At 47.9% G+C, this 25,017-nt stretch overlaps 1 protein-coding gene across 3 annotated transcripts; it reads right to left on the bottom strand.

Annotated features, from left to right (window-relative positions):
- Positions 1–201: 201 nt before the first annotated feature.
- Kif2c (kinesin family member 2C) lies at positions 202–24,900 on the bottom strand. Of its 3 annotated transcripts, none has more exons than XM_052177119.1 (20): positions 24,727–24,900; positions 22,792–22,886; positions 20,315–20,416; positions 20,088–20,136; positions 17,247–17,369; positions 15,870–15,989; positions 13,576–13,676; positions 13,064–13,159; positions 11,726–11,780; positions 11,475–11,637; positions 9,263–9,353; positions 8,988–9,051; positions 8,821–8,912; positions 7,627–7,769; positions 6,640–6,844; positions 6,424–6,534; positions 3,783–3,850; positions 3,365–3,470; positions 3,164–3,268; positions 202–881 (listed from the first exon to the last, which is right to left on the bottom strand). In XM_052177119.1, the coding sequence occupies exons 1-20, from the start codon at positions 24,785–24,787 to the stop codon at positions 675–677; spliced, it is 2,157 nt and encodes a 718-aa protein (XP_052033079.1). In that variant the 5' UTR covers positions 24,788–24,900; the 3' UTR covers positions 202–674. The 3 variants fall into 3 exon arrangements, with proteins under 3 accessions (XP_052033079.1, XP_052033078.1, XP_052033080.1); XM_052177118.1 differs by having other exon boundaries at positions 15,870–15,992; XM_052177120.1 differs by lacking the exons at positions 22,792–22,886; positions 24,727–24,900 and adding an exon at positions 20,564–20,676 and having other exon boundaries at positions 203–881; positions 15,870–15,992.
- Positions 24,901–25,017: the final 117 nt, after the last annotated feature.

Below are 25,017 nucleotides of genomic sequence, written 5' to 3' on the forward strand. Positions count from 1 at the left end.
CTACTGGCCCCAGAGTCTGGAGCTATGTCAGACAAGCCAAAGGTGGCAATTCTACCCTGTTGTCCTGAAATCACAGGTGTGGACTTGGTTTCTTGGTGGCGGGTGTGTGTGTGAAAAATCAGAGCCCAAGGTGGTAGCACGGTCCTTGGACTCAGAAGCTCAAGACACACATCTTCTGATAACCACACAAAATCTGTTTTTTTTTTCTTTCTTTATTGTTAGGTACAACATATAAATACATAAAAAGCAACAACTAGAGACTTTCTTAGGCTTCAAAAACAATAAGAAAGAGGTCTCAAAACCTTTTTTCTGAAAGTATAAAACATAAGAGTACTCAGACCAAGGGTGATACTGCAGGTCAGAGGCAGCAGGAGCTGGACAAGCACTGCTTCTCTTCCAGAGCCTGCACCTCACAGGTCTCCACCAGCAGCTGGAGGCTGTGTCAGGAAACACCCAAACAGCACTCCTCTCCAACAGTCATAAAACTCCTTCTTCCTGCTCCAAACCAAGGGAAAGAGCATGGCCTCTCCCTGGCTTTCCTGGGCGTGATGCCCCATACTTGACATTTACCAAGCCTGCCCAACTCAGTCCCTAACCAAAGCCAGAAGGTGCCCAAAGCTTTCTGGGAGGGGAAGAGGCTCGTGTGATACCAAGCAGGTCTTTATTTGAAGTCATCATTGGTGCCGTTTCTTGCTGTTTATCTGTTTGCTAGCCTGTTCTTCCAATTGCATGGCCAGGCGCAGGGCCTTGATGACTTCTCGAAGGGCTGAGAAGTGCTTAGCCTGCTGTGCCAGGGCAGACTCTGCCTTGTTCACGAAGGTCTCCAAGTCATAGTCTGGCTGATCCGTCATCTCAGAGAGCTCAAGCCAGCCTGGTCCTTGCTGCAACAACAGGGAGAAGCTAGTCAGCATAAACTTACCACAGCACTCCAGCAAGTCATAGACAGAGCTCAATCACCTGCAATACAGACACATCAGCAGGAGGCCAAACGTTATGCCTCCCAAAACCCTCTCGTCAGGAAGTCCTCAGCCTGGGCCCAGTGTGGTGGTGTGTGCCTATAATCTCAGTACTCAGAGGCTGGAGGATCAGGAGTTTAGGAGGTAGGGCTGGAGAGACAACCTTAGTTTAATTCCCAAGAGAAAACAGGGTTCCAAGTTGTCCTTTGCCTCTTACCCATATCCACCCACCCAAACAAGAAATTAAAAAGAAAAAAAATATTTCAGGAGCTTAAGAACAGCCCAGGCTTCAAGAGACAGTGGCTCAAAACGGATAGCAATAACAACCAAACCAAAGGACATCCTTAGCTTGAACTTAGCATGTCAAGTGAACACTGATTCTGTTCTCAAGTCAGAAACTGGGCTGTGCAGTGGCTGTGCCTTTGATCCCAGCACCTAGAAAGCAGAGGCAGATGGATCACTGGGTTCCAGGATAGCCAAGGCTACACAGAGAAACCCCGTCTTGAAAAAAGAAAACAAAAACAAAACCAAACAAAAACAAAACAATTAGAAATTGGGATGACAACTCCCTTCATCCCTTTCCTTGTGACAGGGTTTCCTGTGTGGCCCTGAACTCCCGAGCACTAGCGTTAGGCATGTCACAACACTCTGCTGATGAGCCTCATATGTACTCTCGGCAGAGGAACCATTCAGGCCTATTGGCCCTATGTTTGTTTGAGACAAAATCTTACTTTGTAGCGGAGTCTAGTCTCCCACCTGTTCTCAGCTTCCTGCCTCAGCCTCTCAGATGCTGGGATTATTGATGCAAGCCAGCTCACATGAGTCTCTGGATCCCACCTTTCCTCCTCCCCTCTGACACGAGCTGGGCATGGTGGCATACACATGAACCCAGTACTTGGGAGGCTGAAGCAAGAGTTTAAGGCCATGTAGAGACGAGAGTGTCTCAAAAACAAACCAGGGGCTAGAGAGGTGGCTTGGTGGTTACAACTTGTTCTTGTAGAGGACAATTTCCAGCACACACATGGCAGCACGTAACAGGTTCTAGAGGATCCAACACCTTAACCTAACCTTTCTGGGTATTAGGCATAAAAAATGAAACACATAGGGCTGGAGAGATGGCTCAGAGGTTAAGAGCACTGCCTGCTCTTCCAGAGGTCCTGAGTTCAATTCCCAGCAACCACATGGCGGCTCACAACCATCTGTAATGAGATCTGATGCCCTCTTCTGGTGTGTCTGAAGACAGCTACAGTGTACTCGTATACATAAATAAATAAATAAATAAATACATCTAAAAAAAACCCCACAAATATATGCAGGCAAAAATATTCAAACACATTAAAAATAAAAACCAAGCAGCCAACCTCTGCTTTGACCACATTGCCACTTTGCTTGAGGCCCTACTCAATGCATCATAAGAAAACCCAAGCCTTTGGCCCCACCGACCCTGCCTGTCTCCCTGTGCTATCTGTTCACAGCTTTGCTTTGACCGCAGTCAGCTCCCGTGTATCCTGAAAGGGCCATGCATTTTACTGCCGAGTCCTGGATTCCACAGGGAAGGGGGATAGGCCTGCACACTTAAGTCTTTATAACAAGTGTCATAAGTGCCCCAAGTTCTTTCTTCCTCGCTGTCTGCCACTGTCAGGAGATGCTTCCTATTTCTCCCTTGGCTGGATGTAGTAGTGCATGCCTTTATTCCCAGCACTTGAGAGGCAGTGCCAGGCTGTTACACAGAGAAACCCTGTCTCAAAAAATAAAAACAAAACAAAGCAAGGGGCATCCCCACTTCCTCAGTCCTGAGTGAGGCTGGTTCTGTGCTGCAGCTACAGAAGCCTAGGATTTGGTCCCCGAAGACCACATGATGTCTTCTTCAGCTTAGAGAAAAGCAAACAGGCTCCGTGAGACTAAATGCCTTCCAGTAGGTGTCATAGAACCATGTGTCACTACAGAGCTGGAGCATTCACTAAATGACAATCCCTTATGTGAAGGACACTCTGCACCCCTACTCAGGAGCCCAATGCCGCAGGAGAGCCTGTGTCATTAACTCTCCTAGAGCAGCTGGGGACTGAGGAGAGCCGGCTGTAGAGGACTGCCCAGTCCCACCCCAACAAGGAGCCACAGGAGCAAAGCCCAGACTGTGTTGCAGAGACCAAGCTGGGCTCTGCGAGCTGAGCGGCCTGCAATGCCTCCCGGGCTGGGCCGGTTCGCACCTGTACGATCTCCCTGAGCTCCTCCACGGCCCTCTCTTCCAGCTCCCTGATCTGAGTCATGGCTTCATTAAAGCTGGACATCTGGGAAGACAGCTCCTCCTCTTCCTTGGAGAACAGAAGGGCAGAGGGAAAAAACTGTGTCAAGACTGTGGCCCAGGGTCCATCTGAGAGGCCACATTGCATCTTACCCTCCCGCCTTACATTGCCAGTCAGAGAAGTCCCATTCAAGCTGGCTTCCATCTCTTCTGCTTCCATCTGAACTGGCTGCTCTCCACTGGGCCCGTTGTGGGGGCTCAGCTCCTTGACTCTGAGGAAATAAGAAGGGCTTGACTGTCCCAGCAGCCCGCTGGGCACTCACTAGAGTGTACCCCACTCGAGACAAGAAATCTGAGGGATCCAAGGGGTGAGTAGCAGGAGATTCAGCCAAAGAGAGGCTGAGGCAGACATGGAAAGACCCTCACATACCATTAATGGGAAAGGCCTAAGGCAGACCTAGCATGCAGCTGACCTCTACACAACAGATTGACTGCTGACAGAGGCCATTCAGCGGTCCCTGGGGTGCTGCCCATCTCACGGCCGCCACTCCCTGCCCATCCCACCTGGAGGTAGGCCCTCATACCTGTCTGCGTATCTTAGGGTGTTTAAGGTATATTCACAGGAGTTTATGCCCGGCGAGATCATGGCAATCTGAGAAAAGAGGGAATGCGTGGTTAGAGCTTGAGAGTCAGGAACTGAGGGCACAGGACACTCTGCCTGGAGACAGTACCCGGAGGATCGCCCAACAGCTGAGACTAACGAGGTGAAGGACATGTGCTCTGCTAGGCAATTTGTTCCTGGGCATGTAAACTAGGGCGCCTTTAAAGTCTGTCTCCAGGGGGCTGGTGACATGGCTTAGCAAGGAAAAGGCCAAATCTGACCCTAGGACCTACACGGAGGTAGGAGGTGGACTCCTGTGAATGTCTTCTGATCCTCACGTGCCTACCATTTGTTCATATGCACACACTTATACAATAAAGGCAGGTTTAAAGTATAAAAGAAGTCAGGCGTGATGACACACACCCTCTAATCCCAGCACTTGGGAGGTAGAGCCAGGCAGATCTCTGTGAGTTTGAAGCCAACTTGGTCTATGTAATGAGTTCCAGGCCAGCCAGAGCTACATATAGTGAGACTTAGTCTGGGAAAAGGAAAAGGACTGGAGAGATAGCTTGGTGGTTAAGAATACCTGCTCTTGCTAAGGACCTGGGTTCAATTTCCAGCACCCATATAGCTGTTTACAACCATAAGAACGCCAATTCCAAAGATCAGTTATCCCCCTCTGAACTCTTGAGAACACCAGGCACATCTGTGGTGCACATACATATGCAAGCACAATACTCATACACATACGTTTAAAAAATATGTATATTTAAAGATTGATTTATTTATTTTATATATGTGAGTACTCTGTTGCTGTTTTCAGACACCCCAGAAGAGGTCCCATTACAGATATTTGTGAGCCACCATGTGGTTCCTGGGAATTGAACTCAGGACCTCTGAAAGTCAGTGCTCTTAACTACTGAGCCATCTCTCTCTAGCCCAAAATTAAAAAAAAAAAAAAAAAATTTAAAAAAGAAAAAAGGTTACTGGGTGCAGTGGTGCTATACGCCTTTAATCCCAGCACTTCGGAGGCAGAGCAGGTAGATCTGTGAGTTTGAAGCCAGCCTGGTCTACATCGCAGCGTCTAGGACAGTCAGAGTACAAAGAGAGACCCTGTCTCAAACTCCACTCCCTGGTAAAGAAAAGAGGCTTCCAAATGGTGTGGTACATCATATCTGTAATCCCTGTACTCAGGATCATTGTGAAATTGAGGCTAGCCTATTGAATCTCAAAAACAAACAAAACTAAAGGTTCTCAGGATGGATCTTCATGTTGCCTGGGCTGCTTCTGAATGACACTCCATCTTTAGGCTGCCCAGTGGCTACAACTGCAGGTGGGCCACCAACCCTGCCTGGTTTCTCTGCTTTTAAAGGTACCCTAACTATCTTCTGCTTCTTTAACCTCCTCCATCAAAGACACATCTCGAAACATGGTGACTCCTGCTCAGCTTACTCAATCCATGAGGTGATGATGCCTCAGAGAGAAGGGTTTCCAGCTTAGACAGAAGGCTCAGGGTAAAATACATGGCTAGGCCTTTGAACTCTGGGTTCAATCCTCTACACTGACAGAGAGAGAGGGAATAGTAGTACTAATTAATTAGCACACTAATAATTGGTTAGTATTAATCAACAGTAATACTAATAGAGAAATCTATCCATGAAAAGTCCCTCTTAGGGAAGAGGAGAGGTGTGCTGGAGAGTGGCAGATCTCACTTAGCGGGACCTGGAAACTAAACATGGAAGGAAGGCCAGGCAGGGATGGCTCCTGCCTTTATCCTAGTGCTCAGGAGGCAGAGGATGACGGATCTCTGGGTTTAGGGTCAGCCTGGTCTACAGAGCAAGTTCCAGACAGCCAAGGCTACACAGAAAAACCATCTTAAAAAAACCATCAAAAGGGGTCTGGGGAGATGGCTCAGCATTTAAGAGCACTGACTGGCCAGGGAGTGGTGGTGTACACCTTTAATCCCAGCACTTGGGAGGCAGAGATGCAGGCGGATTTCTGAGTTCGAAATTTCTGGTCTACAGAGTGAGTTCCAGGACAGCCAGGGTTACACAGAGAAACCCTGTCTCAGAAAACAAAAACAAAAACAAAACAAAACAAAAAAACAACCGAAAACCAAGATCACTGACTGCTCTTCCAGAGGATATGATTTCAATTCTCAGCAACCACATGGTGGCTCACAACCATCTGTAATGTGATCCGATGCCCTCTTCTGGAGTGTCTGAAGAGAACAACAGTGTACTCACATACATTAAATAAGTAAATCTTTTTTTTTTTTAAAGTAGGGAATGAAGAAGTCACTTGAGGCTTGGGATAGGAGATTACATGGTAAGAGCCATGGACCCAGAGGGAAGCTGTGGAAAAGGGAGGACTTCCTTCTGCATCTACTGAGGTTGACTTCCTGAATTCCAGAACCCCTTTTCCAAGTGAGGGAGCAATGGCTGTCCTCAAACCTACATAAAGAAAGCGGATTCTTTCCTCCTTGCCTATAGGCGACATGAGGCTGCAGGGTGTGAAGGCCAGGCAGGCAGTGAAGAATTGCTGAGCTCCTGTCCACAGGCAGACCAGCATTGGAAAGCAGCTCTGGTCTTCTGCAGCCCCACCTGCAAAGTCACCCCACTCACCATGCACGTCCTTGAGTTCTCCCCGATGAACGAGTCCCTCAGCACCTGTGTCAGCTTGCTCTCACGGAACGGGGTATGAGCCTTGTTCTGTCCCAGCGCCCGGATGCACTCCTGGGGGGGCAGCAGAAAACAACTGGAAGCCCCTCTTCTCTTCTTACGCAGCCTACTCTCTCCCTTCCCAACTGCCAGCCAGGCCCACTAGCTCTGGCCTGCTACCTTCAGAGCCAGGAGAGACTTGTTAATTTCTGCACCCTCCATGCGAGTCTGCCGGTCAGCACTAGACGTGTCGGCCCCTCGTTCATTCCCGGCCAGATCCACCAAAGAGAATTTGCCATGTAATCTCCCTTTAGCTCGAAGAAGAATCTGGAAGCAGGCGTGGGAGCGGGAGGAATTGGAGTTGGCAAATGTTTGTCCAGAAGTCCTGTTAAAAGGAAAGGCAAAGAAAGGTTATAAAGTTCTCGTACCACTATCTCCCAGGGAGCCCCAGGGTCTACACTATCCCAGGGCCCAGCAGTGAAACCTATAGTAAAGGAAGGATATAGATCAGGATCCTAAGAAGTCCTGGGTCTTCCCTCTCTAACCTCTACTTTGCCCTCCAAGACAGTAGCTCTTAGTATTTTTCAGGCAGTCAAATCATTACCTGAGTCTGTGCTGGGGCATCAGCAGATCTCAGGCTCATGAAGATGAAGAGGGGCTGACGGCCACAAGGAAAGGGAACTAGGCACCTGCGCAAACTTGAGGGCACTTGCTATGGATGAAGCTACAACAGAGCACCTGCCTCACATGCAAAGTAAGGCCCTGGGTTTGATCCCCAGCACTGGGAGGAAAAACTCTGAGCCCTGCAACTGCCCAGTGCCCCACTGCCTGTGCTAGCCTTTCCCTGCCTTTGCAGGGAGGTGCCATGGTCTCATTACTCCCAGCCCAGATCAGATTCAGGGCTGTTCATTTCTTCCACAAGGGAAAACAACTGCCTGTCGGTAGAGCCTGTCTTTGTTAGATTTAAGCTGCTCTAAGTTTGTCCTTGAGACCCTCTGGGATTATCTGCCCCACTGAGGTCCCCTAAGGTAGAGGTCCTCACAGTTGCTGTGCTGAGAACTTTGGGGAAGAGATGGCTTCCCCTGCTTTCATGCTGTTTCCACATCTGAGGCTTCATTACCGGAACTAGGAACTATAGGTACTTCCCTCCCTTGCCAGAACTCTGACCTGCAGGCGCTGCCCATGTTGATCATCTTGATGACATCATCGGCACAGGTAACTGGGTACTCCTGTAGTCCCACAACCTGCACCTGCTGCTTGCTGTCCTCCAGCACACGTAACTTGGCCTTTTTGTTGAGCAGATCAAACACCTGTGCCAGGCAGAGCGCAGAAGCTTAGGCCCATAGGTGCTGGGTACCCTGTCTGACCTTCCTGCAGAGCTTGCCCCAGCCTGGCCAGGAAAGGCAGAGCATTTACTGACAGGTAACAGACAGTAGTAAATGAACTCGTTTCCATGATTCACATCAATGTCACTACTAGCTGTACCAACCTGAGCAAGTTACTGAACTACTATAGCCCGTTCTGTCTATAATGTTGAGACTACTAAAAACAAACAAACAAACAAACAAACAAACAAATCCAAAAAATTAGAACAGCAGCCGGCCAAGTGGTGGTGTTACACATCTTTAATCCTGGCATTCAGGAGACAGACAGGTGGATCTCTGAGTTTGAGGCTAGCTTGTTTACAGAGTGAGTTCCAGGTGAGTACACAGAAAGACCCAGTCTTAAAAAAAACAAAACCAGCTGTGCGGTGGTGGCAGCGCACGCCTGTAATCCCAGCACTTGGAAGGCAGAGGCAGGCGGATTTCTGAGTTCGAGGCCAGCCTGGTCTACAGAGTGAGTTCCAGGACAGCCAGAGCTACCCAGAGAAACCCTGTCTCGAAAAACTAAACCAAAACAAAACAAAAAACAAAAAACAAACAAAACCCCAAAACTAAAAGGAAAAAAGGAAAGACTAGAACAGAAGAGTGCTTAGCATATAACATCCCATTAATTATATTAGCTATTTTTATTATTGAGGTGTTCTACAAAAGGCAATTCTGAGAATGCAGAAGATAAAGGGTAAGGGGTGGGGGGAACAGGGAGGGGGAGGCACGGAGGGCATGGACATGAGATATACAGGATGAGGAAGGAGGACATTGAGAAAGGTGGTGCTCCAGGGAGGACTGCTCACACACGAGGCAGACCTCCCACCTCAGGAAGCCTGCAAGAGGGCTTCTGCTCTCCTTACTGAGCTTGGCTCCCCCCTCGCCTTCAGAAGACAGGTCCACATGTCAGACAGAACAGCCCTGAAGGCCTACCGCTGACAGGATGTCTGGCTTCAGTAACTTCTAGCCATCTTTAAGGTTTTAGTCAGTTTACCTTCCCGTTGTAGATCTCGAAGAATGTCACATACACTTCTAGGTTTAAGTTCCGGTATCGAGGCTGATTCTTCAGAAGGAAGACGTCCCGGGCTGGAAGGAAGAGCCTCCCTGAGTAAGCAGCTTGCAGTCCATGCCAATCCCAATGTAGCCAACCAGTTTACTCACAAGCCATCGCGTAGATCCCTTTAGATGCATTCTGACTTCTACCAGACAGGTCTCCACCCATTGTCTGCAAAGAGAAACAGCATGTGACACAGCCTTGCAGAGCATAAGGGCTCTCCCTGGAGACAGTGGCCTACACCAGAGCCAGGAGGCTAGGCCTATTAAAGCCTCTCTCTGCATCTGGCCTGGCAAATGCTAATGATTGGAATCTGTCTTCCTTCTCAAGAACTTACTGCTGAACAAATTGAAGGCTTTCTCTGCCAGACTGAAATACTTACGTGTGTCTTCCCACTGCCTGTCTGTCCATACGCAAAGCATGTTGCTTTTCCCCCTTCAAAAATTGTCTGTACCAGTGGCCTTGCTGTGAACCTAGGAGAAAAGATGGAGCAGAGGAAGTGCATCTGTGTAGAATCCAAGAGGATTTTTTTTTCTGGGTAGAACTCAGTGCTTAGCATGTGCTAGGCAAACACTTTATCACTGAACTGACTCTTACTCAAGACCATTATATAAAATGGCATTAAGGTTTGCATAGTACTTACATATACTACATATCTCCTACTTATATCCTAATAAGATAGATATGTAGTATAGTTTACACTTTACCGTTCATGGAAAAAAATGAAAGGAAAATCAGTCAGGACAGACAAAATAGTTCTTTTTAACTTTAAATCACATGTATTTATCTGTGTGCACCTGGGCTGGTGGCATGGTTTGGCATATGAACTTGTGGGAGTCAGTTCTCTTCTACCACCCCTGTGCTGGGGACCTGGCTCGGGCTGTCAGGCTGAGTAAAGCCATCTCACTGGACACTCTTTTGGAAGTATTTTCCCTCTGTGGTTGAGTTCACAGCAACTCAAGAACATGGAGTTCACAAAACATGCTCCCTAGAACATGTTCCTTTGTAGAGCTCTGTTGTCCTGGCTGTCCTACAACTCTCTGTAAACCAGGCTGTCCTCTATCTAACTCACGGAGATCCACCTGCCTCTGCCTCCAGAGTGCTAGGATTAAAGGTGTGCTCACCACTGCCTGTGGAGCTCCAAGTCTCAATTCCTCACATACAGTCTTCCTCTCAATGTCTACCCTGACCCACCCCACTAACCAATCTAACTAAGAGCTAAACGGAAGGGTGCAGGTGGTGTCCAACTCACCTGCCAGGAGCAAGCTGATGACCCAAGCTAAGCCAAACAGCCCCTTCTCTGACCTGCCCCACCCCAGGATGTATTACAAAGGGCAAAAGGAAACCAGGCCGAAAATGTGTTGTTTGTGAACTACGGAGAGTGTCTGTCATAGTTAGGATCTCATGCTATAGCCCAGGCACTGGGATTATAGGTATAAACCACTGGGCTGGGATTCTATGACACAATGTCTAGTTTTAAAGTCAAGACCTTTTACCTCAGCTTCCCCAGCACCAGAAGTGTAAGACTGCACCACCAAACCTCTTTACAAAGAAAATGCCTCAGCTAAGTCTTTCAAGGCTGGGGCTTAGCTGATAAAAGAGCTTTCTCCACAAGTCTGCACTTGGGGTGGGACAAGAGAGCTTCCTTCTCAAGGCTGTGCTGACACACACACTCTCTCTCTCTGTCTCTCCCCCTCTCTCTGTCTCTCTGTCTCTCTGTCTCTCTGTCTCTCTCTCTCTCTCTCACACACACACACACACACACACACACACACACACACACACACACACACCTACCACCAACCCCCCTCTCCCAAACTCTCATTGAGAATGAAATGCTGAGATGGAGAGATGGCTCGGCCGTTGAAGGCTAAGCTCATAACCAAAACGTGAGCTTCAGTGTTCAGTGGCAGACTGGACAGAGTAGTTCTGAAGTCACCCGAGTCTGCTGAACTCATGCGGGTAATGACGTAGCGGTATAAACCAGTGGAAGGTGTAATCTCAGCACTTGAAAGGCTGAGCCAGGGGCTGGAGAAATGGATGGCTCAGTGGTTAAGAGCACTGACTGCTCTTTCAGAGGTCCTGAGTTCAATACCCAGCAACCACATGGTGGCTTTACAACCATCAGTGATGGGATCCAATACCCTCTTCTGGTGTGTGTCTGAAGACAGCTACAGTGTAGTCATATACATAAAATAAATAAATCTTTAAAAAAAAGAAAGAAAGGCTAAGGCAGAACTGTCATGGTTCAAGACCATCTGAGCAACACAGACAGGTCTAGGGTAGCCTGGGCTACAGAATGAGCTCTTATCCCAACAAAACATCAGAGAGAACTGCTGGTGCCTATCCAGGAGCCTCAGTGCAGTGGGCAATGCTTCACTATGAGTCATCTAAGGCTGGGCTGCTATAGCTTAAAAGGTGGCATGGCAGGCCCCAAACTGGATCTTATAGTTATAGGGCCAGAGCTCCTTAATCAGAGCTGACCCAGTAAAACTCAGCAGAGCAGGGAGGCGCTCAACGTCTGATGTCAGACCGAGACAGACTTGGGGGAGAAAGTGCCATAAGGAAGATAACAAAAGAGTAAAGGGACTCACCTGTAGACGACTTCATTGGAAGCTGTTTCATCAAAGGCAAAGTCAAAGCAGAAAGCCTGGTTCTCCAGGTACTTCGTTAAGTCCACTTTTAACTTGGGCTCATGCACCAGGAGGAGACACTTGCTGGGAACAGAAATCACATCGATTTCTTTCTTGGCCAGTTCTGCAGAAGGAAAAGATTTCAGAGGAAGTTCCCTGATCATGGGACCTTCCTCTCAGGCAGACCACCTGCTTCTGACTCAAAAGCTCACCTTGTTTGTTCAGGGGGCGTTTCCTTACACAGACACAGATCCTGTGCTCTTCAATCTGCAAGAGGATGAGGGGGAGACAGCCACAGGGACGTCACAACTGTGCCAAAGCACGGTTTATCCACAACCCCTTTCTTGGTTCTAGCAAGGGACAAAGAGACCTGCTAACCACTCTTGGGCACAAGAACATTCCGTACACCCCTGGTTCTTTCTCCACGGCCTTCAAGTTTCAGCACGACTTGACCAGCCCTTAGCAGTCAGGCCAGCCTACAGCAGAGAGGCTCATCTGAGCCTTAACTAAGGCTCTCCTAAAGTATTTAAAGACAAACCAAAAAACTGGCCAACAGGATGGCCCCGTGGGAAAAGCTCTTCTGTCACGCCTGATGATCTGAGTTCCATACATAGGAGACCCAGCTCAGTAGGCTGCTCTTTGACCTTTCCATGCGTGCTATGACATGTGCACACATGTGCACATGCACCCACAATTTTGTTTTGTTTTATAAGAATTATTTATTGTATGTCTATGAATACATTGTTGCTATCTTCAGCACACCAGCTATTATTACAGATGGTTGTGAGCCACCATGTGGTTGAGGGAATTGAACTTAGGACTTCTGGAAGAGCAGCCAGTGCTCTTAACCACTGAGCCATCTCTGCAGACCTTGCTTTGTTTTTTTTTTAAGGCTAAGTTTGACACACACACACACCTGTATTCTCAGCATCCATATAGGAATGAGTACAAGTACCCTGATGGTGCAAACAAACCTAATCTAAGGACATTTTTAACTGGGTGTACTGGCATGTACCTGTAGCACTTGAGAGACAGAGGCAAGCAGATTGTGTGAGTTTAAGTTTAAGGCCTGTGCATGTCTGTGTAACATATGGGAGCAGTGCCCAGGAAGCCACGTGGGTGCTGGGAACCAAATCCAGGTGTTTTGGAAGAATAAGTACTCTTAACTGTTGAGCTATTTCTCCAGAGATGGTTCAGTGGTTAAGAGCTCTTCCAGAGACCATGATGGCTCAGGAACCACATGATGGCTCATAACCATCTATAATGATAACCGGTGCCCTTTTTTGGCCTACATTATCTATTATGCTGTATAGATAATAAATAATTTAAACACACACACAGAGAGAGAGAGAGAAGAGAGAGACCAGGTGTGTGACAGGTCATACACACCCCCCCCCCCAAGGGAGGTGAGGGAAAAAGGAGAGCGAGTCAGGCCCCGAGATAACACTCAAGAGTGAAGTGCAGTGCAAGATCTCTGCATGCTTTCTCCTTGTCCTTCAGTGGTTTACCTGCTGCTCAGGGAAGAGAGGGAGACTTTCTGGTATACTCACAGCGTCTGTCACAGTAAGTGGGTTACATTCCATAGTAACCCGAAATTCTTTAATCATCCTGGCAAATTCCCAGTTTGGAAAGCTGTTGTCATATTCCTGTTTGAGGAAGGAGGGACAAAAGGCAGACTGTTGAGGTGTGAGGTAGACCCAGGGCTGCGTGGCAGCTACAGCTCCGGGGCTAAGGAGCGCCTCGCCCTGGCTCCAGTCTGAGAAGCACGGCACAAGGTCCTGCGGGCAGGTCTGTTGGGAGCATAAGCTCGCACCAGGGACAGTGCTGCTTTGCACATCTTAGGAGGCAACAGGATGGGATTCCTCAGAGCAGCGACCTGACTAAGGAGGCGCCACTGCCACAGATCCCACCCTGTGATAACAGTGGATGGACACGAAAGCAAGCAGGTGTGCCCAGCAAGAGCACTACACCTGGGGACAAGAAGGCTACCCACTGGCCAATCAGCATCTGCTAGGGCCAGCCATGGGTGACTGCTTGTCTGTGCGGAACCCGCCCACGTCACCTGAGCTCTTTTTATCCTTATCTCGGAGTTCTGAGCCCTCTTCTCTTCACGCTTGTTCTTCATTTTCTCCATCTCCTTCACAATACATGATTTCCTCCGAACTGAGAAGAGAAGGAAGCTGCTCGTTTCCCCGCCGGGTGCCCCTCCTCAATCTCTGGCTATTCCGCTGAGTGCTGGAAGGAAGGAGTCAGGTCTTCCTTCTCTAGACCCTATCTGCTTTTGTTTATTTTGTTTTTTTTAAGATAGGGTTTCTCTGTGTAGCTCTGGCTATCTCAGAACTCACTGCAGATACATCAGGCTGGCCTCCTTTTTTTTTTTTTTTTTTTTTGGTTTTCAGGAAACTCACTCGGTAGACCAGGCTGGCCTCAAACTCAGAAATCCACCTGCTTCTGCCTCCCAAGTGCTGGGATTACCACGCCTGGCTTCAAAGAATTTTTTTTATTTAGTATACAGTATTCTACATGCATGTATGCCTGCGCACCAGAAGAGGGCACCAGATTTCATTATAGATGGTCATGAGTCACCATGTGGGTGCTGGGAATTGAACTCAGGACCTCTGGAAGAGCTGTCAGTGCTCTTAACTTCTGAGCCATCTTTCTAGGCCTCAGGATGGCCTCCTTTATAGATCAGATTCAAACTCCTTCGCCTCCCAAGTGCCAGGATCAAAGGTGTGAGCCGCCATGTCTGTCCTATTTGCTTATAAATTAGTGTATTTGCATGCATGCTCATGCACACCACACAGGTGAAGTCAGTTCCCTCCTACCATGTGGGATCCAGAAATATAGCTCAGGTCATGGGGCTTGGCGGCAAGCACCTTTACTGTTCAGCCACCTCACCAACACACCCAACCCCTTCTGTAGATTTTTTTTGTCTATAAAGCAGTATATGCAAGAAGCAACAGATCTGACTCTCGGAACACTAACCGGGCCAGTGTGAAGTCGGAGTGATAATCACCCCACTCTGGTTCTGACCTAAGCTCTCTTTATGCTTATGTCGCTATTTCCTCTAGAATCAAAATGAGGCAGGGCTGGAGAGATTGGCACAGTGATTAAGACCACTTGCTTTTGCAGAAGACCCAGGTTTATTCCCAGAACCCACATGGTAGCTCACAACCATCTACATCTAACACCAGTCCGAGGAGATCCGATGCCCTCTTCTGACTTTCACAGGCACCAGGTACAGAGACATGCATGCAGGAAAAACACTCGTACACAATAAAAAAAAAAAAAATCAATAAATCTTTTTGTTTTTCCAGACAAAGTTTCTCTGTGTAGCCCTGGCTGTCCTGGAACTCCCTCTATAGACCAGGCTGGCCTCAAACCCACAAAGATCCACCTGCCTCTGCTTCCCAAATGCTGGGATCAAAGGCATGAGCCACTACATCTGGCCAATATCAATAAATCTTTTTTTTTTTTTTTTTGGATTTTTGGATTTGTTTTTTTCAAGACAGGGTTTCTCTGTATAGCCCTGGCTGTTCTAGAACTCACTCTATAGACCAGCCTGGCCTCGAACTCAGAAATCCGCCTGCCTCTGCCTCCTAGAGTGCTGAGATTACAGGTGTGCGCCACCACCACCAAGCAAATGTGTACCCAGGCTGGCCTTGAACTCAAGACCCTTCTGCCTCTGCCTCCTTCAGCAAATCCTACCAGCATGCACCACCACAACAGGCTAAATAAATCTTAATTTAAAAAATAAAAAGCCGGGCAGTGGTGGCACATGCCTTTAATCCCAGCACTTGGGAGGCAGAGGCAGGTGGATTTCTGAGTTCAAGGCTAGCCTGGTCTACAGAGTGAGTTCCAGGACAGCCAGGGCTATACAGAGAAACCTTGTCTTGAAAAAAAAACAAAAAAAAAAAAAAAAAAAGAAAAAAGAAAAAAAAAGCAAGCCATTCCCACTGCATTGAGGAAAGTCCTCTGGGTTGTAGTCCATCTATCTCACCAAATGGCTTCTACAAACTGTCTTGTGGAAGACTCAGCCATAACCACAGGATAACATACCTTCACAGTGGGCTGGAGAGATGGCTCAGTGGGTAAGAGCACTGACTGCTCTTCCAAAGGTCATGAGTTCAAATCCCAGCAACCACATGGTGGCTCACAACCACCCGAAAAGAGATCTGAGGCCCTCTTCCGGTGTCTGAAAACAGCTACAGTGTACTTACATATAATAAATAAATAAATCTTAAAAAAAAAAATACCTTCACAGTAACAAAAGAATTTGAACTCAGACCCAGTCAGGCCCAGTGTGAACTCCCTGTGCTGTGCCAGACAGAAGCACACAGGGCCCAGCATGGCTACCTGAATTTCCAGGGTTTGCAGAGGAGGTGCTTCGGGTGGAGTGGACTTGCTCTTCTGCCTCCTCACTGACCATCAACAATGGTAATTCTGTCACTGCGGAGCAGGAGGGCCTAGGGTGACCTGCTGTGGGAGAAAGAGTCACTGGAGAATTGGCCAGCATGGAGCAGCTGTCCTTGAATCTTGTGAGGGAGGGGGTGTCAAGGGTCAATACTTCGGCTTTTCCTCTTGCCCTCAACCCAAATCCACCCTTGCAGCCAGGGGGCCCAAAGTAGCCCCACACTTGGGAGGCTAAAGGGGAATGATTTGTCCAAGGCCAAGGCCAGCCTAGGATACATGGTGAGTTCGAGGCTATCACAGGTAAGGAATGAAAGAGGAGAGACACCTGTCCCAAAACAACAACTATTTTGAAACAGAAAATCACATAGCCTAGGCTGACTCCAACTCACCATGATTGAACTGAGGTTAATGTCAAACTTGCAATCATCCTGTCTCATGAGCCCTCAACCTCAGATGGGCTCCACTATGTCATTTATGTGGCGCCAGGAAGGAACCCAGGCAAGTATTCCGACGACTGAGCTACAACCCCAACCCAATAATAATTTTAATTAAAGTGCTTTTTCAACTGGTCGTGTAAAGGAGATGAAGATTTTGTGAGGCACTAAATTATGCTGCATGTATTAAATCCATCTAGATGAGAGGATCATGACAACACACGAGGGTGGGAAGGCATGATGGGTTACATCCTTCTGCCATATGTTGGTTTCTTTTTTCTTTGTGTGTATAAGTGTGTGTGTGTGTGTGTGTTGAGGCAGGGTTTCTCTGTGTAGTCCTAGCTGTCCTAGAACTCAGTCTGTAGACCAGGCTGGCCTTGAACTCAGAAATCCGCCTACCTCTGCCTTCCAAGTACTGTGATCAAAAGCGTGTGCCACCACTACCTGGCTGGTTTGTTTTTTTATCAGTTGGATTTTTTGTTGTTGTTCTTGGTGTGTGTGTGTCTGTCTGTCTGTCTGTAGCGTAGGCTGATCTCAAACCCATGGCAATCTCTAAGTATTGGCATTGTAACTGTGACAACCACAGTCACCGGCTCCCTGAGCCCATAGAGTTAACTGTGGCCTCAGCAGCCACCATCCGTGTTGTTTCTTCTCCCTGACTTCATTTCTATCACCCACTCGGTTTCTGGGGCTTTGGAGAAGTCAGAACAGGCTGGCTTGGCTGAAAAGCCATGCTTGGCTCACGTCTGCAGAATGGGGCTTCTGAGGCTTTTCCCTTCATGACAAAGTCCACCCTGAAGCATGCATGCAGGGACCCTAGGAAATGCAGCAGGGCTCCTAGAAAGCATAAGGAGCGGCTGAGGGCTTACACATGCTCATTACTCACTGGGAATGGAAAACTGCTTGCGAGAGTTTGTAGAAACAGGCAGTTCCACCTCCATCTCATTCTCCTGACTAGGGATTTGAACTTCTGAGACAGTGGACATGCGAGTGGAGCAGCTTCGAAGACCTAAGACGGGGAGGACCAATCAGTGCTACAAGACAAGGTGAGCTAAAGCAGCAGATTCTATACAAGGAAGTTCGATCTTAGCCACCCCGGAATGAGCCCATAATGGAAGCATTTGGAAGACCAAGTACTACTACCCCAAACCACTCGTGCAGTTGGTAGATCTTGGTGCTCCTGTGGGCGAAGAACATTTGTCTTGGGCTGGCAAAATAGCTCAGTGGTCAAGTGCTAATCTAGAAGATATGTGGCCCTGGGTTCAATCCCCAGTATGGGAGGCAGTCAGGAGGTAGGGAGGGAATGAATGGATAAATGAAAGGACCTACAGCAAATCTAAAATCATTTCCGGAGAAGAAGACCTATTCTAAGTCTTGATAGGAAAAAAAACTTTTTTAAAGATTAAATTTTTTAGGGATGGAGAGATGGCTCAGGGTTTATGTGTTGCAGATATCTAATCACATCATGAATGCCAAGATTGTGTTGTTTACTGGAAAACTCTGTTTCTAGTTGTGGCACACCTTTAGTCCCTCTGGCTGGAGTGCAGATGCGTCCTTAGTACATACCTTTACTCCCAAACAGTGAGAGTAAAGTCAGTGTGTAGACGTCTAACTGAGAGACAGACAAAGTGATGAATCAGAAAGCTTTCACAGATCAGGATCTATCTGCCCAAGTCCCGCTAGAAGGGAAAGAGAAGCTGCTAAGGGAGCAGAGCAGGAGAGAGGGAGGAAGGAGACAGTCTGACCAGAGAGTTTAAAGACACAGGTGAAGTCAGAGGAGCCAGAGAATGAGAAGCAGCCAGCGTGAGCTAAGGCCAGGGTGTGAGGGGGTGTGAGTCATGACAAAATCTGGGCTTTCCCCACTCTTCTAGGGTGCTTTAACAGGACCGAGACAGGCCACCACTTCAGAATTCCATGGACCAACTATGTTGCTTTTCAGAAATCTGAAGGAGAGGTTATAACTGAGACATAGGCAGCTGTTCCTGAACTTTAAAAAAAATAATAATATTTTAAGTTATTTACTTTATGTGCATTAGTGTTTTGCTTGCATGTGTCTGTGTGAGAATGTCAAATCCCCTGGATCTAAAGTTATAGACAGTTGTGAGCTGCTATATGAGTGTGGGAACTGATCTGGGAGATCAGCCAATGCTCTTAACCACTGAGCCATCTCTCCAGCCCCAATACCTGAATTCTTGCAGCTGTCGTAAGACAGAGAAATAAGTCATCCATAAAGCCTTTCAAATTAGTGATACAAACCTTCAATCCTGTACCTGGGAGGCTGAGGCAGGTGGATCTCTGAGTTGGAGGCCAGCCTGGTCTACAGAGAAAGTTCCAGGACAACCAGGGATACACTGAGAAACCCTATCTTGAAAAGCCAAACAAACAAACAAAATAATCTTTTGTCCAAGTCAAGCTGAGTGAGTGCCCACACCTGCAGTCCTAACACTTAGAGAAGGCTGAGATAGTGGGCCTACAACTTAGAGGTCAGCCTGGGCTACATGGTGAGTTCCAGGACAGGCTGAACAAGAGATCCTTTCTCAAAAAAACCTGGATACGAGGGCTGGAGAGATGGCTCAGCAGTTATGACCAGAGTGACTCACAATGGCTTCTAACTCCAGCTCTACAAGATTCTGACGCCTCTAGCCTCCTTGGGCAACTACATTAGAAGGTAGCACATACTAAAAAAAGTACAGAATTAAAAATAATAATAATAATCTAAAACATTAAAAATAAATAAATAAACAAACAAACAATAGCGCATCAGGGCGTTTGCTGCACAAGCCTGCTGACCTGAGTCTGACCACGGGGCCCAAGGTAAAAGGAGGGAACTGACTTCCAAAAGCAGGCCATACTGTGGCTGTGTGCAACCACACAGGCAACATCAACAAGAGCCAACCGAGCAAGAAAGGGTCCACCCCCTGCGAGGATGCGCACCGGGATGGCGTCCAGGCCTTCCCTGCAGCCCTGTGTGTGAAGCATGCTGTGGGCCTCCGTACCGAAGCAGTATGGAGATCCAGGCACACTCTGGACACGGTTCTCATTCTCATCTTAAGACTGAACCTAGGTTGTCAGGTTTGTGCCACACAATGTTTTTGCCTAATGAACTATCTTGCCAGCCCTTCACCTTTAAAATTTGTATTTTATTATTATTTTTGTTTTTTTAATTTTTAGACAGGGCTCCACTATATAACTCTGGTTATCCTGGAACTTGCTGATTTCAAACTCACAGGGATCCTCCTGCCTCTGTCTCAAGTGCTACGATTAAAGTATATACCACCACACCCAGATTATTCTTAGGCTCAAGGCAGCTAGAAATTTCAATCCCCCTGCCTCAGCTTCCTATAAGGATCATAGGCACACATCACTGTATTCAGACCCACTGATTTTCTAATAGCCCCCAAACTACACCTATACTTTCCTCAAAACCTCGTTGTGAGGCGCGGTGTTGTGTGGAAAGGAAGCAGCTGACTCCCACTCTCCTCAGCACTGGACTCTGGTGCATACGATAAACTGTCTAGTCCAGAAAGCAAACATCTGAGATGTATAAACACTGCCCTCAAAGGTTAGGTGTAGGCTAAGAAAGATGGGTGTGCGGAGGACAGAACTTGGCCTATACAGAAGTCACATGCTCAGTTAGGGTTTCCTATTGTCACTACTCTGGCTTCCAGTCTGAGCCCTAGGAATCTCACCCACAGCAACGACACTATGGCAACAGTCAATCATTTACCTTCTTTTGGAGCTGGAATTTTGGAGTTGACTGATTTGCGTTTTTGCTTCTGAAAAACAGAACAAATGGCCACAGTATATGGCTCTTGTCAGTAATCGCAGGCCTATCGTGAGCCTGTGGATTGGGATAAGGCCCCAGGCAGACCCAGACAAAAATCAGCAAAAAAAAGGTGCCATGTCAAGTGGCCCTCAAGGGACAGCAGCTACAATCCGGTGACAGGCACTTACCACGACGGTCACGTTTTCCTGCAGTGGCAGGCTGCCCTTCGGTCGTAAGGGAAGATACTGTAAGAGCTCTGGGTTTATCGCAGCCACATCATCAATATCAATCTGCAAGGGAAGAAGTCTCGGTGAAGCAGTACCGCCTGCTCTAAATGACGCTGTAATCAAGACCACCCAGGACTCAGGCTTTACCAACCTGAAGTTCCATTAAAGCACTGACCACTACAAAAGAGTTATTCCTTAGTAATGGTTTACCATCTAGATGAAATGGGTTTCCAGTCTCCAAGCCAACGGGAGATTATGAGTGAGGAGAATGAGATGGAGAGGAAGGCAGACAGGCAGGCACACAGAAGTCCACAGTAGACCTACGCCACTTGGTTCTCCTACCGCTCTGCTGGGCAGTTACGTCCTGCTGGCCACAGCCCCCTGAGCACTTCTTGCTGGCTGACACGAAGGAGGAAACAAGTTCTAACAGGCTGGTGATATCAAAATGGAGGGCCCCTCAGGATCTTATAAGCAGGAGTAAGTTCCCGAAAGCTGCTACCTAACCCTAAGTCTACCTACATTTTCTACCGGGCCCAGAGACTTCTTCCCAGTCACACCTTCCAGTTGATGCCTTTCCTAGTTCCTGGTCACACCCACAGTGAGGTCACAATTCTGGGTTTACATCACCAGAGTCCTGTAACTCTTTAGGAACAACTCAGACTTTCCCAGCATAACATAGGTTTGAAACAGCAGACTGGGCTGAGGATACAGCTGAGCCGCAATGCTCCCTTTGCATGAGAGAGGGCCCCAAGTCACTCTTGAGCACCACACGTGACACAAGACACCAAATAGATCCCACTTTTGTTTATATTTAGAACTGATAAAGCTTAAAAACATACTCCCTCCCCACCCCCCCCCACCCCGAATGGAGAGATGGCTCAGGGGTTAAGAGCTCTGACTGCTCTACCAGAGGTCCTGAGTTCAATTCCCAGCAACCACAAGGTAGCTCACAGCCATCTGTAATGGGATCCTATGCTCTCTTCTAGCACACAGGTATACATGCAGAGAGAGCATTCATGTAAATAAATACATACATACATACATACATACATACATACATAAAAACATTGTAAGAAAAAGATACACCTCACCAGAGTTGTCCTGGAATCTGCACACATGATACTCTCAAGCGCATGTGCACACAGCAACCATGGCTTCTTCCTACACACACACATTTTTTTTGTTTAAGTCTTGATATGTAACTATAACTGTCCTGGTTTTCACTCTGTAGATCAGGCTGAGATCATAGAACTCAGAGATCTACCTGCCTCTGCCTCCCAAGTACTGGGATTAATGGCATGTGCTACCACACCAAGCACAAATATTTTTAAAGGAAAAAGACTTACACACGCCCCCCCCCCCCCTTTGACAAGGTTTTCACTGAGTAGCCCCGACTAACCTCAACAGAAATCCGCCAGGCGGTGGTGGCGCACGCCTTTGATCCCAGCACTTGGGAGGCAGAGGCAGGCGGATTTCTGAGTTCGAGGTCAGTCTAGTCTACAGAGTGAGTTCCAGGACAGCCAGGGCTACACAGAGAAAGCCTGTCTCAACAGACAAACAAACAAACAAACAAACAAGAACAGAAATCTGGCTGCCTCTGGCTCCTAGGCAGAGATTAAGGGACTGAGCCACCATAGCAGGCCTGCCTGGGTCACCCTCTAAACTCCACGAGAGAGCCTGCACCTTGGTCACCTGTGCTCCTGGACCTCAACACACTGCCTGCCATTTTGGAATCAGTCCAGAAGGACTTTGTGGTTAAATCCTCACAACATTCTGAGGTAGATATTTTCCTCTTCCCTTTATAGACGGAAACATGACTGAGAGCACGTAGAGAAGAGGCAGAGATAGAGGAGAAATCTGGGTTTTATATGCATAGGCCAGAGAGACATTTTCACAGTGCCTTCCTCCCTCCGTCTCTTCCCAGGCATTTTGCTGCTGCTGAAGCATGCCCAGTCCGCTCTGCCACGGATAGTGTGGTCACCCGGCCCTCTGGCTGAGGCATGCTGCTGGACTGCTCTGCCACGGCCGGTGCGGGTCACCCGGCCCTCTGCTCGGCTGAGCCCTCACAGGCCTCCTCTCCCTGGAGTGGCTCTTACGGGGATCCCTGTGCCATCCATTACCAGCGGCATTATGACTTGGCACATCAAGGCCACGCCTTCGTTTCCTTTCCTGGTTAGATTCTGTATCCTACACTGACACTGGCAGTGGGTACTCAGGACCCAAGCTTAGGGGAGTGAGCAGAGCCTTGGTTAGGATGCGCTGCAGTTTGTTCTCCACAGACAACCCAGAAACAGCTAATTGCTTCAATTTAGAACACTTGACTAAAGGAACTCCCAGTGTATGCAGGGAGGACCAAGACTGGTGAGGATAGCACAGCATCAGGCTGGGCTGTCACCGGTTCCACACAGATGCCACACACTCGTTCTCAGAGGACCTACCTCTTTGCCTTTTGTGGTACCTCCTTCGGTCCATTCCACTGAAACACAGGATTTCTCCAAGCTCACTGTGCTTATATTGGCGCTGTGAATTAAGCCTATGTATGAAAAGGTTAGAAGTTATCCATCTGCGTCCTAAGAACTGAGGTTTTTATTTATTTATTATTATAATTTTTTTGGGGGGGGCGGATTTCCAAGACAGGGTTTCTCTGTGTGACCCTGGCTGTCCTGGAACTCACTCTGTAGACCAGGCTGGCCTCAAACTCAGAAATCCGCCTGCCTCTGTCTCCCAAGTGCTGGGATTAAAGGCATGCACCACCACTGCAGGGCTAGATTTTAGGTTTTTTTTTTTAAGAACTTAATTTTTACACTCCACTTTGCCTTTAGGATCCTAGAATTTACCTGGGAAGGAAAATTTTACTTCTCCTCTTTTAAAAAACACAAACAGCCAGGAAGTGGTGGGAGGTACCACCACTTGGGAGGTAGAGGCCTAAGGAGCTATGAGGCCTGCCTGCTGTACGATGTGTGTTCCAGGACAGTCAGGGCCACACAGAGAAACCCTGTTGTCAAAGTGTAACTCCACTTTCAGAGGACCCAGCAAAACATCAATGAACATAAAATAAAATAATAATAATAAGCCGGGCAGTGGTGGCGCACGCCTGTAATCCCAGCACTCTGGAAGGCAGAGACAGGCGGATTTCTGAGTTGAGGCCAGCCTGGTCTACAGAGTGAGTTCCAGGACAGTCAGGGCTATACAGAGAAACTCTGTCTCAAAAAAAAAAAAAAAAAAAAAAAAAAAACAAATCCCAAAACCAAATAATAACAATAATAATAAATAATAAATTTAAAAAGCAGCAAACAGACAAACCACCAAAGAACTAGGCCTGTGGAGGTGCACGCCTTTAATGCCAGCACTTGCAAAGCACAGCAGACAGGTCTCTGAGTCTGAGTAAGCCTGGTCTACAAAGCAAGTCCAGGCCCGGGGCAATAAGGGCTCTGTTACACAGAGAAACTGTCTTAAAAATCAAAACAAAACTAACACAAACACTAGTAATCCTAATGGGGTCACCCTGAGACCATCCCATAGTGGAAGCAAATAGGGAACAGGCCCTTCTACCCCAGCTACATAGGATAAGATTTCATCACCACTCCAACAGACTGAAGGTTCATTTGATCAAGTAAATTACTACATTTCTTGGAGGAGCTGTTCCCGGACACAGAGGTGCAGAGCTGGACCGCTCAGGTTTCCCTAATTCATTTTTGGCAGTGGTTGTCTGGCTATTCCACAAACAACCCATTCTTAGACCTGAAGAAGTTGCTTAATAAAAACCCGGCAGCGGTGGCACATGCCTTTGATCCCAGCACTTGGGATTTCTGAGTTCAAGGCCAGTCTGGTCCACAAAGTGTGTTCTAGCACAGCCAGGGCTATACAGAGAAACCCTGTCTCGAAGTACCAAAACAAACCAAAACAAAAAACCCAAAACAAATGAAAAACCAAAACAAAACAAAAAACAACAAAAAACAAAAACAAAACCCAGGAACTCTGTTCGTTTACTTTGAATCCCTGCGCCTGACATACTTCAACAGTACTATATCCAGCACAGTCTAGGAGCTAGGAAGCCGAGGGTCCAACAGAGCTGAACAGTTTCAGAGGAAGATTTCGAAAGGAAGTGCATCCATTCGCCATAAACCTAGCTAGGTGCACCAATGACCGTAGAGGTGCTCCGCCCACACTCAGAAAAAGCAGGCAAGGGACCCACAACCAAGGTAGCGTTTTTCCTCCTGTGTAGGGGACACCGATTGCGAGTGTAGTGACACGGACCCCTTCAGTGTGGGATAAGGGAAAGTATCCCAAAGCTTGCCGCATGGGGATTCGGATAACCATCTTGGCAGTCTCACCGCTCTTGAGTCCCCTTGATCTCAGGACCCTGCCCTCACCATTGCTGCGTTGAATGTTGATGGAGAGACCAGGAAACAATCGTGCGTGAAGCGACTCCATGGGCTCAAAACAGCAACGGGTAACACAAATGCAAAAAGCTTGGAAACCACCACAGTCTGCTGATACTGCGCTGTGTTAACGCCGCCTAAACCGCTGCAGTTTAAATCCCGCGCGCTAGCGTCCCCACGACGTCACCACTGCGAGACACCGCAGAGCATAGTGGGATATGTAGTCTCGGCCTCTCAACTTCCGGCGCGTGGGCGGGCTCCCGGGCAATGAGACTGATGGGA

The sequence above is a fragment of the Apodemus sylvaticus genome, chromosome 3 (assembly GCF_947179515.1).
Source record: "Apodemus sylvaticus chromosome 3, mApoSyl1.1, whole genome shotgun sequence".
NCBI lineage: Eukaryota > Metazoa > Chordata > Mammalia > Rodentia > Muridae > Apodemus > Apodemus sylvaticus.